The sequence below is a fragment of the Lissotriton helveticus genome, chromosome 2_1 (genome assembly GCF_964261635.1).
Source record: "Lissotriton helveticus chromosome 2_1, aLisHel1.1, whole genome shotgun sequence".
Classification (NCBI taxonomy): domain Eukaryota; kingdom Metazoa; phylum Chordata; class Amphibia; order Caudata; family Salamandridae; genus Lissotriton; species Lissotriton helveticus.
Genome location: NC_136059.1, coordinates 800,146,533 through 800,161,572, shown reverse-complemented (window position 1 = coordinate 800,161,572; position 15,040 = coordinate 800,146,533). Strand labels below are relative to the sequence as shown.

The 15,040-nt window shown below is 44.7% G+C and overlaps 1 protein-coding gene across 5 annotated transcripts in view; it reads left to right on the top strand.

The window, feature by feature from the left end:
• YTHDC2 (YTH N6-methyladenosine RNA binding protein C2) overlaps window positions 1-15,040 on the top strand; it is a 1,035,502-nt gene that overhangs the window by 266,525 nt on the left and 753,937 nt on the right. For 4 of the 5 annotated variants that reach the window (XM_078675531.1, XM_078675532.1, XM_078675530.1 and 1 more), the window contains exon 5: window positions 6,607-6,806. The exons of the other annotated variant lie outside the window; for it this stretch is intronic. In XM_078675531.1, coding sequence (XP_078531657.1) covers window positions 6,607-6,806 — 200 coding nt within the window. The remainder of the gene's footprint in view (window positions 1-6,606; window positions 6,807-15,040) is intronic. 5 annotated transcript variants of the gene reach the window in all.

Below are 15,040 nucleotides of genomic sequence, written 5' to 3'. Positions count from 1 at the left end.
CTGTGCACACACCAGTACTAGCAGATAACAGATAACAGACAACATACAGCAGAACACAGTGCTCACATACAGAAGCTAAAATAGTTATCATTGAGGTGACAACAATACAAGCCACGATAGTAAAGAATGAATGAACGACATAGTTACCTCATCTATTTACTGAGTAGTAAGGCTAAATATTGTGGGTACATACCTAAATTAGTAAAGATTTCTGAATACACCCAACAATACGCACTACACCAGACTTGTACACAAAATATCAACTGCAATCACGGTATTGATGATACTACTTAAACACAAAAGAGACTCAGTTCTGTGACTGAATCTTCAAACCTGGGCATGAAGAGAAGTAGCCCAAACAACAGCGATCAGATCGCAACTAGACCGAGTGAAGAACAGGTTGAGGAAGCCCATTAATTATATGGGCTGAAATTCAGAGAACCTTGGCATTTAGCAGCTATGATATTTATATGCAATATTTTCTAGCATCAAAAGAAAACCCTGAAAGTACTGCAGTGTCTCTAAGCAACAGAAATAAAATCCTCCTCAGTGTTTTCACTGAAGAAAGCAGACTTGGTCAACTCCTCGCTTTGGGTGAATATTGGACACATACAATACAACTGAGCTGTTGTGTGACGTTTGGGGAGATACTTTGTACACATTTGTGTCTCATTTGTTGTTGTGCTATAATGCACGTTGTAGCCTTGTAGACCATAGGAGAACGTTCTCGAGTTAGTGACTGGAAAAAGTATTGCTTATTCTGGTGCAGTGAGAGAAATACCTTTACCTGTAATTGGGCATTTACCTTTTTTTCATTGTCAAAAATAATTGCAGTTTTATGTTGCAGCTTGTTCTGATTATGATTTTGCACAGTATTTGTGTGCATATTTAAAATTATTTGAAAATATTTCTGATTGCTAAATCTTTCCGCCGATTCCTCATCTTATAAATTATCTCCAGAGGCCTTGACTGCTCAGGAAAACCTTTTTCCCGAACAGTGGCTTTCCAGGACCGCCATGCGGCTTCAGCTATGACTCTGCTTCCAGACATGATATAACCAGAGAATATTAGGCATCAACCGGTATACTGATATGGCATCAACCGGTATACTGATATGATTTTCTGTATTTCCACACCTCATCGACGCAGGTCCAGTTTTTTCTTGTGGTGTCTTACCTATGAAGTTCATCTGCATTTCGACAGCAACTAGGTCAAATATCTACTTCAAAACTTTCTGGGTTCCAACCTTATCATGGATGCTGTTATAAAATGTCCGTTTTAGATTCAGATAACTGTATATGGGGCTTTGGGCCAGAATATGACACTGCAGCCTGTTATTCTTGGGCCTCAATACATCCAAAGACTTTGAGGGTGCGAGAGGCCTAATTGTTTCGGTTTGAAATTCCACAGGGAGACACCTAAGATTCTCTTTCACTGACAGCCAAGTCATCGGTGGCTCAAGCCCCAATGGCGGAAAAATATGTCGCAACCTCCCACAGTGGCGCCACAGTTTGAGTGCTTACCTTTGCAACAATGCAGATTTCACGCTCTGAGCCAACTACGATACCACTCTTGAAGCAGTTGGAAGACATCTGTATGACTAGTGCACGACAAACTTTAATAATGTTCCCTTGGCAGAACACCTACGTTGGGCTCAGATTCGCCAAGATGATGGAGATTTGTGGCTCAGACTCCAATGCTCTTGCGATGCGTGGCAAAGATTATGCAAAAACAACAATGGTGATGGATAGAATACTTGGATGGATTTAATTAATCTCAGCCAATGGGAATTGCTCAGGGCCACATCCCATTCTATTGTTTCTTGCCCTCCAAACCCCCTCAGTTTGGACCCAGCCATCTGTAAATCAGTCTTAACCCTGCTCCTTCTGGAAACAATACAACCCGAACTGCCAAGTCAGGTCCTCCCTGAACCAGAAAACAAGCAAGCTAGGACTAGTTTCACCCTAGTTAGTGATCTTCAGCCAGATATAGCTTTTTTCTAGTGGCACAGTGTTCCTGGGATCAATTACTAGGGAGAAACTGGTCCTGGGTTGCTTGTGTTCCGGGTCAGCGAGGACCTGGCCCTGGTAGTTCGAGCTGGACTGTTACTTTTGAAGCAGGGTCAAGACTTATCTGCATATAGCAGAGTCTGAATAGATGGCATCGTGTGCAGAATAACTGTGGAATGGGATGCAACAGAGTAATTATCAGTGACTGAGATTAGTTCAAGCATTCCATCTGTCACTGTTTTGTATACTTATTGTGTCACCCTAAGTGGGATAGGTTTTACTAGACATTGATCCCGTACACATTGGGTCACTTGGCAAGCTGTACGTGGCTAATGAGCCCGTAACTAGGGCAAAACGGATCTTGGGTTGCTTGTGTTCCAGCTCAGGGAAGCCCTGGGTTGGCAGTTCGGGTTGGACTGTTCCTATTGGAGCAGAGTCAAGACTGGTGTGCATATAGCTGGGTCCAATCTGAGGTGGCATGGTGTGCAAAATAACAATTGATTGGGATGCGGCCCGAGTGATTACCAGTGGCTGACGTTAATTCAAGCTTTTCATCCATCCCTATTTTGTATACTTATTGTGGCAAAGATGATAGCCATGTGGAAAATGATGATTTGGAGGTTGGTAATCTTCACCATTATGATACTGATGCTGGCCTGTTTTTGAGTTTACAAAATGGGAATCACCTGAACACTTCACTTGCAAGGGGCATCAGTTATCTCTAGGGTCCTGCTTCAGAGGAATTTTCCTCATTCACAACTGTGGTATGAAAAACAGTTGAAACCTTGGAATTCACCTTGCCCTCTGTTGATGCGAAGTTCAACATTTTAAATGAGATATTGCAACTCTTCTCAATGACAGAGCAGATGCTTCCTTTCAGTTAGACACTCTTGGGCCCTGTCATAGCTCAGTAGTAAAAACCCTTGGTGGCCCAGCAGTTCACCGACAGATAGCTAGTCGCCATAGACCTGCTACGGGTGACTCCACAAGTTTAGTCCGCTCACCCTTCACTAAAAAGTTGTCCTAACTTCCTCCTCAAAGCAGAACCCCAGTGCCTTTACCATGACACCTCTTGATAGTGAGTTGTAGTAATTTGATTCTCTTGTTTAAAGAGTCTTTCTTTTTGAAGCCTGGGCTTTGCACCGGACTTTTGGGCCAATATGTTCATGCAGTGTGGGAATTGGCGAAACTTGAAATGGTTAGCCACCAGTTTTTAAACCTGTTTTAGATGCATACTAATAAATCTTGAATTGTAGCCTGGATTCGGCAGACACTGTGGCTCGCTGCAAAGATGACACTATCACACTGCGCATTCACACTTGGGTGCATTTCACTGGCTTCTCCAGAGATTTCCATACCGTGATAATGGATATGCTTTTCGATATCCAGCAGCTGTTAGGAGAAAGTCAGAGGAGCTATGAGTCACACACAGTGCCTGATCCCCAGTGCAAATATTTTACCCCAAAATCGATTTATTTTTCTCTACACCATGGCAGTACAGTTTTGCTAGAGGCAACCATTTCAGCCTTTTCAGACAACCCCACGGCTATATCACTCCTTTACCGGCAGGGGTGGATCTGGGTGGTCTAAAGGAGCAAATGCAGTCTCATCCATCCTCTGCAGACTGCTCCCTCGAAAACCCTCAGACTTCCATGCTCCTAAATCCTTCATGTTTGGTGGGGAGTAGAACCTCCACTTTTTCCACCAGTTTGGAGGCCATTTTGACAGATTGCCTGGTCATCCAGTTAATCGACAAAGGCTATGCCATGCCCTTCCTTCCTTCCATCCATCTCATTTCTCCTCTTACAGCAGGGTGCACTTTCAGACGCACTTCTCCGTTTTAGAGGCAGAATTTCTCCTCCTCCTGAATAAAGGACCTTACATGTGGTGCTTGTGGAGGAAAGGCTCTACGTGAGTTTAATCCCTTTACTTTTTTGTCCACAAGAAAAGCAATGGCCTGAGACCCATCCTGGATCAGCGACTTCCAAACATGTTAATTTACCAGGAAAAGTTCAAGATGTTGTGTCTGAACCAAGTCTTGTTGGCCCTTAATGCGGCCCTTAATGACTCATCCTCCAGGGAGCCTATTTTCATCTTTCAATTCTTCCAGCCCACAGATATTACCTGAGGTTCACAATAGGTCTACAGCGCTATTAGTGCTTGGTCCTTTTATTCTGACTGATGAGCACACTGCATGTCTTTATAAAAGTGCTGTCAGACATGGCAGCTTCGCTGGGATCACGATTACATGTATTTCCATACTTGGAAGGCTGGCTAATGAATCCGGAGCCCCGCTCTGCGCTGGTCAAGAAACACTTCCAACAATGACTCTTTTCCACAACATGGTTTTCCTCATCTGTACCCAAAACTCTCACCTCTTTTCATTGCATAGGTTGGCCTTTATTGGAGCAGTTTTGGCCACGACGCACAAAAACAGCTTTTCTCTTTAGAGAATCACGTTTCATCAGGAAATGATTCGGATGGTTCTTGGTCGGACTAGGATCCCTGTCCTGCAGGTCTTGCTTCTGGTCGGCTGCATGGCCTTATGCAGCCTTTTGGTGCTACAATCCAGATGCTGAATGCTGACGCTTCAGTGGTGCGTGAGGTCATAGTAGCTCAGCCTCAGGAGAACCTCATGGCTCAGATACAGATCTTAAGTTCAGTTAGTCATAATTTACACTGGCTCAAGCTACCATGGTCATTGATGCCTCCTCAGGAGGCTGTGGTGCCCATCTGAGTGAGAAGATGGTGTGGGGCCTTTGTTACATGTCGATGCAGGGCCTGCAAGTATGTTTTTAAGCTGCTGGTGATTTGCCTTGTTATGAAGAAATTTCTTCAACTCTGGTAGATGCCTTCAGGCTCAGCTGGTTGTAGGGTCTGCTGTGTATTTCTCCTGTTGCCGTTTCTGTCCTAAGTACTTTGGAGGTTGAGGGTGGCTCGAGTGCAGCTGAGCCTGATTACCCCAGACTGTACCTGGAGGATTTGGTTCACCACTCTTCCGTCAGCCACCTCATCCTCGGCAGAGCAGACTTGCACAGGAGAGAACATCAGCATGGTCAGATCCTCCACGCCACACCTCAAATGCCTTGGCTGCATGCTTAGCAATTTATCAATGCCAGTTAGTCTCAAGGCACAGACATCATGTTGTTGTCCAGGGAGTAGAGCACCATATCCATATATGCAGATTACTAAGCTAAGCCGATCCAAAGGTGCGAGTTGGAAAGCATCAACCTCTTTAAGTCTCCCTTTTGTGACATCTTGCGATTTGCATTGTCCTTTGCACAGCAGGGAGTAGCAGTGGCGTCAGTCAAAGGCTATCTGGTGACCCTGTCTGCCTTGTTTGCCTTGATCAATCTTCCCCTTTTAGATCAGCACTAGATATGTGTTTTCTGACAGGTTTGCTTCATTTTTTCCCTCCTATGCCATTTATTGTTCCTTTGTGGAATACGTACCCCATTTTGACTTTCTTGCTGGCAGCCCTGATTGAGCAATGCACAGTTACCCAGTTTGGCTTCTTACCCTGAAGACATTTCTGTTGGTGGCTGTAATTTTGGTGGAGATATTCAGAGAGAACTTCAGATCCTATCTGGATAAGTTTGTACTTTGAATCTACCCATACCTCTCAAGGTTGTTTCTGTATTTCATATGCCTAATCCATAAACCTTACTTGTCAGGAGTGAATAATCAACTCTTTATGAGCTTTGCCGAGCTAAGAAGGGTAATGTGGAGACCAAACGCACCATTTCTTGCTGGCCCAACCTAAGTATCATGATCGGCTATACCTTGGCCAAAAAGACCCACTGCAGGGCGTTTGTGCCCACTCCACTAGGGCCATAGCTGTGTCATTTGCCCTCTCCAGAGGAGTCACTGTTGCTGAAAAGTGCCAGACGTCTGTATGATCATCTTTGCATATGTTTGCCAAGCAGCACTGCCTCACGTTGCAGAGATAGACACTTTGCCTGCAGTATGTTGCATAACTTACTTTTCTATGTAGGCACTGTTGTATGCCATCTCCCAGGATGGTATTGCTTTAAGACTCATTCATAGAGTGAGGAATGAAAGACAATGTATTTACCAGAAGAAGGAGTCCTTAATCTTCAATAATGCTATTTCTGTTAGATATATACTTTTCCTGCAGATTCCTCACTGACCCTTTTTCCGCTGAGGGATAAGTACTATGTTTAATAAAATCCCAAGGCATGCAAATAAGTTGTATGTTGTATTTGTTTCTATCTTGTGTCCCATACGCACAACTTGCGGAGGCACACAAAAAGTACAGGAACTGATACCAGCACAACAATTGGCACCGAATATTCTCCGGTATTGTCATGTCCGGAGGCAGAGTTGCGCTTGAGCCACATAGCTCAACCAGGCAACGCTGGAGAGCTATGGGAAAATGTAACCTTCTCAGTCTGAAGCCTAGGAAGATAATTCATACAGGGAGACATTCGCAGAAAGGTTATGTGTCCACTTGAAATATTGTTACTGATTGAATGTTACTTCTTTCTAGTAAAATAATGTTTGAAACAAAACATGTTATTGCTTCTTTTTGGTAGTGGTTATCTGTTGTTACTGTTGTTTATATATTTTATCAAAGAGAACAGAGAAATGAGCAAGACAAGTGGGCGACTCAACAATGGCATACCTCAGATTCCAGTGAAAAGGGGAGAGTCTGAATTTGATGCCTTTCGACAGTCTCTACCTGTATTTGAAAAGCACGAAGAAATTGTTCGGATTATCAGTGAAAATAAAGTGGTTTTGATTGTTGGAGAAACAGGCTCCGGAAAGACAACACAGGTTGGTTTCTTTCATATTAGGGAGTTATTAATGGGTGATGGTTACTAAAATTTGGGAAGTAGTGTTCGGTTCTTTGGTATTAACTTTCATCTACAGCCTTGCCGCAACAGTAGAACGAGTGACCGTACATTTTGTTTGGTTTCAGTTGTACCTTACACTAACATTGAGTTTTGTAGGACTGAATATGAAACATTGCTGTTCGTTCATTGTATTTTCTTCATTTTTGTTTCTTGGATGCATTTTATGCTTTATTTAGTGGCCCATATAAACGACCCATTAAACTCTCATTGTCCTGAGACTAATCATAAAAAGAAGAAAACTAGGATCATAAGTGAATAAATTGTACATACGTTGCGTGCAAGAACTAAAAGGTAAGGGCCACATGTATGAACATTTGTAATAGCAATTACCTAATTGCAATTTTCTGCAAATCGACCTACCTCATTAACATTAATGTGATACATCCTAATTTGCGACCCCCAAGGAATTGCTAAAATCACAGGATGGTGGCCTGCTGGGATCAGCAGACCACCATGTCCGTAGTTGCGTTAAAAAAAAATTGGTAGTAAATTGCAAATGTTTTGCGACCACATTCACAGTCACAAAACATTCACACATATCGCTGCCATTCGCTATTTGGAAGGGATGCCCTAAACACGTCCCTTCCAAATACCGAATCGCAAAATAGAGTTTGATACATGGAAAAAGCATTTTTTTGTGTTAGCAAACAGTCCGATTTTGCAATTTGACCAGTTTGCGAATGCGGCGCTAAGTGTCTAAGTAGGGAAATATTGCATATTTGTAAAACTAGCTTGGACACTCTCTTCTCTATACACTCGTATATAGTTTTTTTATTTTCTTATTGAATTTCTTGCAGTATACAGCATTTGTGGCAACTTGACTACATATTGCTGCAGTAATAAGGTAAATAATATTAGGAAAAGAAAATAGTGCCAACAATGAGCCTGGTCTCTTATGTCCGATAAGAAAGTAGGGTTGTGTGGGGTGCCTTGTGGTTAACTAGCAATATGTGCCTATTTCAGTGTTTGACTGGCAAACTCGGTTATTAACCTTAAAGGTCTACATATCCCACCCAGACCCTTGATAATCCAATGACTGCATGTGTGTTTATCATGGGTGCGTATTGTCATCTGGTTCAATTTGAAGAAGGTGTAGCATGTTGTCCCAGGATGCAGCAATGGGGGGCTTTGGAGACTCAGCAGGTCCTCCATGCTCAGTGCCATGAATTCCATCGTAGCTCAGTCTAATTTTGTAGCCTGCCACTGTGAGGCCCCTGGGAGTGATGCTGTTTTCCATCTCATTGTAAATGTGCCTCTGGCCCGCACAAGTGCCCGATCTATAAATCAAGTCATTGCCCCTCTCTCCTTTCTACGACCATGGAGGCCTAGGAGACAGGCTTCCAGTCTGTTCAGATCGGACTAACCTGTGACTCTCTGGAGAATTGTGGAAAACTTATCCCAGAAATTGTGTATTATAGGATAATCTCAAAACATGTTTGTCAGCTAGTTGTTAACAACTAGGCCTTGCGGGGGATGTCGTGAGATATATTTAATGCAGCTTACCAGTGTCAGTCAGGCTCTGTGTAGGATATTGTGCTAAATGTATTGAAACCAAGCAATGTGTGAGACCATGTGTGGATAGATGAGCACCCTTTTCTATTCCTTAGGTGTCAGGGGATGACCCAAATCTTGTTCCCACTGAGATCTCAAGCCAGACAATGGATCTGTTGTGCTGTGAGGGATGTCTCTCACAATCCAAGTGATGAGGTGTCGCCTAGTCCCTAGGGTTAAGGGTGCCTGCGTCGGTGGATGCTTGACCGGTCCATCGGCTGGCCCTCCCCAGAAGCATTCCACCTCAGCCGTCAGGAGCCTGTGTGTTAAAAACTGCCCTGACAGCAAGTCAGGTTATCCCAACAGTACATCAGGCGGAATCAGGTTATAGTCTTGGAACAAAGCACTTAATGTGTGTTCACCCTGACATTCTCCCATGTCTCCATCACCTTTCTCTATACATTCATATATGTTACTTTCTCCTGCAACTCAGTTGTTGCTTGCAGAATAGCTCTAAAAACTTTGAAAACCCTCTAGCTGTTGACTCGAAGGTATATCTAGAACTCCACTCCCGTACGTTTAATCAGAACTATATAACGGGGTATGCTTCAACACTGTTTTCAGACTTGTCAGGTTGAACCATTGCCTTAGAACAGCAACATCTTTGATGTCCTTCATCTCCTGTGTGGCTGGTCATGTCTGGTACTGTTGTACAACTGACATTGCACAGTTAAATAGTATGTTTTCGTTTTTACAGTTAATCTTTAGTAGATTTAAATGCTTTTCCAAGAGTGGCTAATAATACTTGCCTTTTAAGGAAAAATGAGGCCGGAGAGTTCTACTACTAAGCTTCTTGTCAGACCAGCAGTCACTCTCAGAAAAGGTTGGCTCCATATCAGATGTCTCTGACTGATCTGGACTTGCAGCATTCAGCTATACCAAGCAACTGCAGTATTGCTCTTTTTCTCGCTCCCTTACCAAACTAATTTCAGATTAGTTCTCTTATACTTTTTTAAGTCCTTTATTATTTTGACTAAAAAGCTATCATTAATTAAAAACACTTTGAAGGGTGTATAACTTGGAACATTCAGATATACAACCAAAACAAAATGTACAGTACAACAAATATAAAACAAATAAAAATACATGAACCTGGGAAGGGGGGCATGGCTAGCTGAGGGAAATGGGCGCTTCTTAGAGCGGCTCCGTAAAGTTGTCAATTAACCTCTCGAACTACAATCTAACAGCCTCTGTTGATTGTCAGTATGCGTTGTCAGTCTGCTGGGATATCAGTGAGCCCATGAACGCCGACTTCAGCTGACAGAAAATGACAAAGAACGTGGATGCCTTGTGGTGGAGACGGAACCCCGGCCTCGCATTCAGCCCAGACGACAGCAGAGGCTCTGGGAGGTGCCACAGCTATTTGCGCTGCCCAGACCTGACAGTGGTGTGCCCCAGGTGTCAGTGGTTTTGGATTGGACCTGGAATCTGATGGCCCAGGCCTGAGAGAACTTCTCCCCCACCTCTCCCTCCTCCCAGAGGCTCGGCAGAGAAGCCTTTAGGCCGTGCATGTGTGGTGCATGCTGATAGGCCGACTGATGTGCTTAAAACTGCTGCCCGTCCCGGCATACTCTGCTACTGTGTGGAGTGGAAACCCATCTGGGTGGCGGACCCGCCCGAGGTTGCTTCCACCTGTAGCCAGTGGTGGTGATTAAGAGACAAGAGTGACGGCCCCATGGCCCTAGGTAGCGTTTGGCAGCTGCAGCCCGGCCCATAGCAGTAAGTGGAGTCTATATAGACTTTATTGGGGTATTTAGCAGCACCATATCTCCTATGAAGAGAAGCGAGCAAGGGGCGCGAGGGTTGGCTTTTTCATTCATTTCTGCTGGGGCCCCCTGGAACCTAGCCATCCACCAGAAGAGCACCAAAGGAGGAACTGGATGGTTCTTCATTAGTTGGGCCCAATTCTGTTGCTTGATCTGACCTTTAGACAATTGGGACTGCCTTGCTAGGTTGAAGGTGAGGATTGCTGTTCTGTTGCCTCCCTGGACTTTGGTGCCTGGTGGAGCCGGACGTTTCCCTGCAACATTGCCTGCCTATTTGAATTGCAAATACTCTGGGACTGTGTGGATTGGAGTGGGGGAACGGTGAAACATGGCAGGCCACAAGGTATATAAGTGAGCACCCACAGGCAGGCGGCAGCGAGTATCCCCATGGCCCCAGTGCCTCCCCTCACCCCCTCGCTATATAATTATGATGGGCTATAGGGGAATACGGAACCCCCACCAAACTAAATTGGATAAGTACGCACTCCCAAAGTGCCCAGATGCTGCGGAGGGGTCCAGAAGCTCTTGTCACCAACCACCCAACCGACCCCTTAGGGGGACTCTGATACTTAATGTTGCAATTGCAGCGATACAGGGAGTGCAAACAGCATTGGAAGGGCGTATAGGTTCAGCTACGATGGAAGTCTTGTTTGTGAGAGCCGACCTCCACAACATGAATTCTGGAGATAAGAAAGTGAAAGAAATGATGGCCACCCCACAACAAGATGCGATGACCCTTAAGACCCAGGCCAGTGAACTCCACGCTGCAAATACAACCTTGGAGGCTCAGCTCGAAGACTATGAAAGCAGGTCAAGGCGCAATAATGTGTGCATTTTGGTAGTCCCGGAACGGGTGGAGGGCCAGCAGTGAACTTACTTGTGGAAGATCTAATTCTTAATCATCTGCAGCCTCGCGGCCTCTCCAAATATTTTTCTGTGAAACGGGCTCACAGTGTCTCTGGTGGACGTCCTAGAACAGGATCCTCTGAGCGCCCCATCATAGCCTGCATCTTTAACTTTCTGGACTGTGATGTGATACTCCAGACAGCCTGCAGTGCCCCCACAGTGATTTATGAAAACGCCAAAGTAACATTCTTTCCTGATTTAACCCTCAAGGTACAGAGGAAGAGCTGCAGTTTTATAGAAGTTAAAAGGGCCCTAAGAGACAAACAGGTGAAATATTCAATGCTCTTTCCAGCAAAGCTACAAGTGGAATTGGAAGGGAAGATATGGTCCTTTTCGACCCCCAGGGAGGCATGGGAGTGGCTCGACGGATGGCACACAGTAAAAGGCAGAGGCAGTAAGACACAGTGAGGACGATGGGGTCCGCAGTCTAACATATCATATGGATGGCAGATGGACAACTCAAACCAGGGTGGAGAGGAATCACAGCACCAACAGCCTTCAGGGTCGTCTGAATCCATATGATCAAGGATACCCAGTCTCACCCAGTGCATTTAATGGATGGGGAGTCGTGGTTCCCGGGCTATAACACTGGGGGTTGCTAAGACATAGACGGCTGCAGCGGATCCTCTGACTTGAGACTGGCAGGCGGCACTACACGATGGCTCAGGTGATAGGAGGACAAGGACTCCCCCTCTCTCTACTATTCTATTTCATGGACCATTGGTAACTGTCTGATTTTATTTGTGGGACTGGCGCTGTGTCCTGGCTAGGCCACAGTTTCCTTAATGTTATATGTTGGGTTGGGGTGACAGGTGCTCTGCAGATTTGGGGGGCAGGCAGTTTTAGGTCCGCAAAGCAGGGAAGCGGGTTGGGGTTTTTTGTTATTGCTCTGATTAGATATTTTAAGGCTGGTAACGGGGGTGGGGAACTGTGGAAGGGGGGAACAACTTTCTTACCCCACACTGGTCCTAAATAGGTCGTCACGCACACAGGGTCCCCTTCATTTCTGGTTATTGGGGAGTACAGAAATACTACTATATAATAGACACAATAGACAGGGCCTGGGAGGCGTCGGCGGCGCCGCAGTGGGATCAGTGGGAGCGGGACCTTGATTGGTGCCAGAGGGCAGAGGAGACCATTTATAAAAGCAGGGGTTGCCACAAAAAATGGAAGAAGGTCTGGGGGCCTTGGAGAAGGTACAGGGGAATGGAGGGAGGCCTGGGTAATGGGTTTTATTGTGATCGTCCTGATGCTGGCTAAATGTGATTATTCTTCATGCTTTACACTGCCTGTTTATCCGATGCACTGTGACCACTGGATGGATATGTCAACCAGATTGAACACTGTTAATAAAAAGAGTTTCAAATAAAAAAAAAAGAATCCAACATACAGTACTGGCAACCGGTGCGGTTGCGATGTGAAGTGCAGCGATGCGGTGTGCAGTTTTTTAAGGTGCAGTGCAGGCAGTGGCTCGGTGATGGTCGTCCAGCGGCATCAGTGAGACCAGGACTGCGGTGCAGACTGAGGCGGTGCTGGTGACGATGCTGACAGGTCACGGTGCAAGCGACAGTGCCGGTTGATGGGAAGTCGCAAACAGTATTTTTCAAGCATGGGGAATTCCAGATATCGACCTGTTCGCAGACGCGGGAAACGCAAAATGCCCCATCTTCGCGTCCAGGTTTCCCCAGGTCGGATCTCAAGAGAATGTTCTTTTGATAGACTGGTGTCAAAACTTACTGTACGCTTTTCTTCCGACCCCATTGTTACCAACAGTAATCAACAGGATGTACAAAACCAAATCCAGAATTATTCTGATTGCCCCCGAGTGGCCACGCCAATGGTGGTTCCCAGATCTCCTTCAGTTGTCGGAAGTGCCACACAGGAGGTTGCCGTGTCGCCCGGATCTTCTGTCCAAACAGAAGGGGAGAGTGTTCCACCCTAACCTGTCTTCCCTACGCCTGGAAGCATGGCTCCTGAAGTCATCCAGTATGGACACTTGCAGTTGAATCCCGAGTGTATGCATATCCTTAAGGAGGCGAAGCAACCTTCTACAAGGAAATGATATGGTTTTAAATGGAAACTATTTTTTCTGTGGTGTGAGAACAATGGTCTTGATCCTATACGTGGTCAAGAACGGGTGATTCTACCTTATTTGTTACATTTGGCGAGGTCTGGTCTTCAGTTTAGCTCTATTAAAGTCCATCTTGCAGCGATCACGGCCTACAGGAAATCGCCTACTCAGACTTCCTTCTTTAGGATGCCTGCAGTGAAAGATTTTCTGGAAGGTTTACAAAAGGTGTATCTACCAGTCAGGTCCCCTTCTCCACCTTGGGAGCTTAATGTGGTATTAACTAAGTTAATGGGTGCTCCGTTTGAACCTATACATAAGGCCTCCTTGCGGCACTTAACTTGGAAGGTAGCGTTCCTTGTAGCCATTACTTCTGCTCGTAGAGTGAGCGAGATCCAGGCTCTGTGTTGCAAGGAACCTTTCATTGTGTTCCATGCTAATAGAGTGGTACTCAGGACGCATCCTGCCTTTTTGCCCAAGGTAGTGTCAGATTTTCACATTAATCAGACTATAACCTTGCAGACTTTTTTCCCAAATCCTACCACTCCTCCTGAAAGAGCTCTACACTCTTTAGATCTTAAGAGAGTTCTTAAGTTTTATCTGGACAGAACAAAGACTTTGAGACACTCAGACCGTTTGTTCATTAACTATGGTCCTATTAATACGGGCTCTGCGGCTTCCAAGAGGTCCATATCTAGATGGATTGTGTCTTGCATTCTCCTAGCGTATCAGTTGTCAAACATGTCTTTGTCAGGAAGACCGAAGGCTCATTCAACAAGAGGGAAAGCTTCCACTACAGCTCTCCTTAGAAATGTTTCTATGGCAGAAATCTGTAAGGCAGCTACATGGCGTTCAGTTCATACCTTTACTCGCCATTACTGTCTTGATTCAGACACACAAGCAGATGCTCAGGTTGGACAGGCATCGCTCAGGAATTTATTTGCTAATTCTAGCTAAGATATGTGTGACAAAGCTGTTGTTATTTCCTGTTTTCTGCTCGCTAGGTTCTTAGTGGGTACGAGCTTGCTATTCTATTCAGTGCTTATGACTATTAATGAGTATCCCCTGGAAGAGAAGGATTAGTTAATTACCTGTAATCCTAGTTCTCTTCCAGGGGTATACTCATTAAAGTCATAAGCACCCTCCCCGGCCGAGCAGTAGCATTATGGTTTAATATGTGTGTTTTGATATGATATATGCAGATACCTGCAAGTTTTACTACACCGTACAAAAGAACTGACCTAACTGTCACCTGTGGGGCATGATGGGAGCAGAGTTCCCCCTGGAGGCCTTAAAGGTAAAGTGTTCAGATTCTCTGAGGCCTTAAAGGCGAGGTGCCAGTCTGATTTTCTGTACAGGGATGTTATTTCTTTATGCAGCCTACATAGGCTAATTGCCTTTTATTACAGTTTCTTTGATGAAAATAAAAGGTTTTTCTGTCTGTGGAATGCATTTTAGGCTCCTGCCTTTTTCTTGCATTGTTTTCTATAGTTTATTTTCATTCTGCAGAAAATATGTAATTATGGCTTTATTAGCCTATAGGTTATGGTTGGGCTGCATATTATTAGTGTATACATCTATATGTGTATAATTTGTTTAGTACAATGTACTCCTATTATATATTTGCACATATATATGTATTTTGTTATATGTTCCGGGTTCCCGCTCATGGGCGGAGATTATTCAGTGCTTATGACTTTAATGAGTATACCCCTGGAAGAGAACTAGGATTACAGGTAAGTAGCTAATCCTTTTTGGGATTGTGGGGAAATTTCATGTTCTCTGAGGGAGGTAGAAAGAACCAAAAGGAAATTTCCTCAAGTTCAATACACATTTCAGGTCCCAGACAGATCATATTGCTAG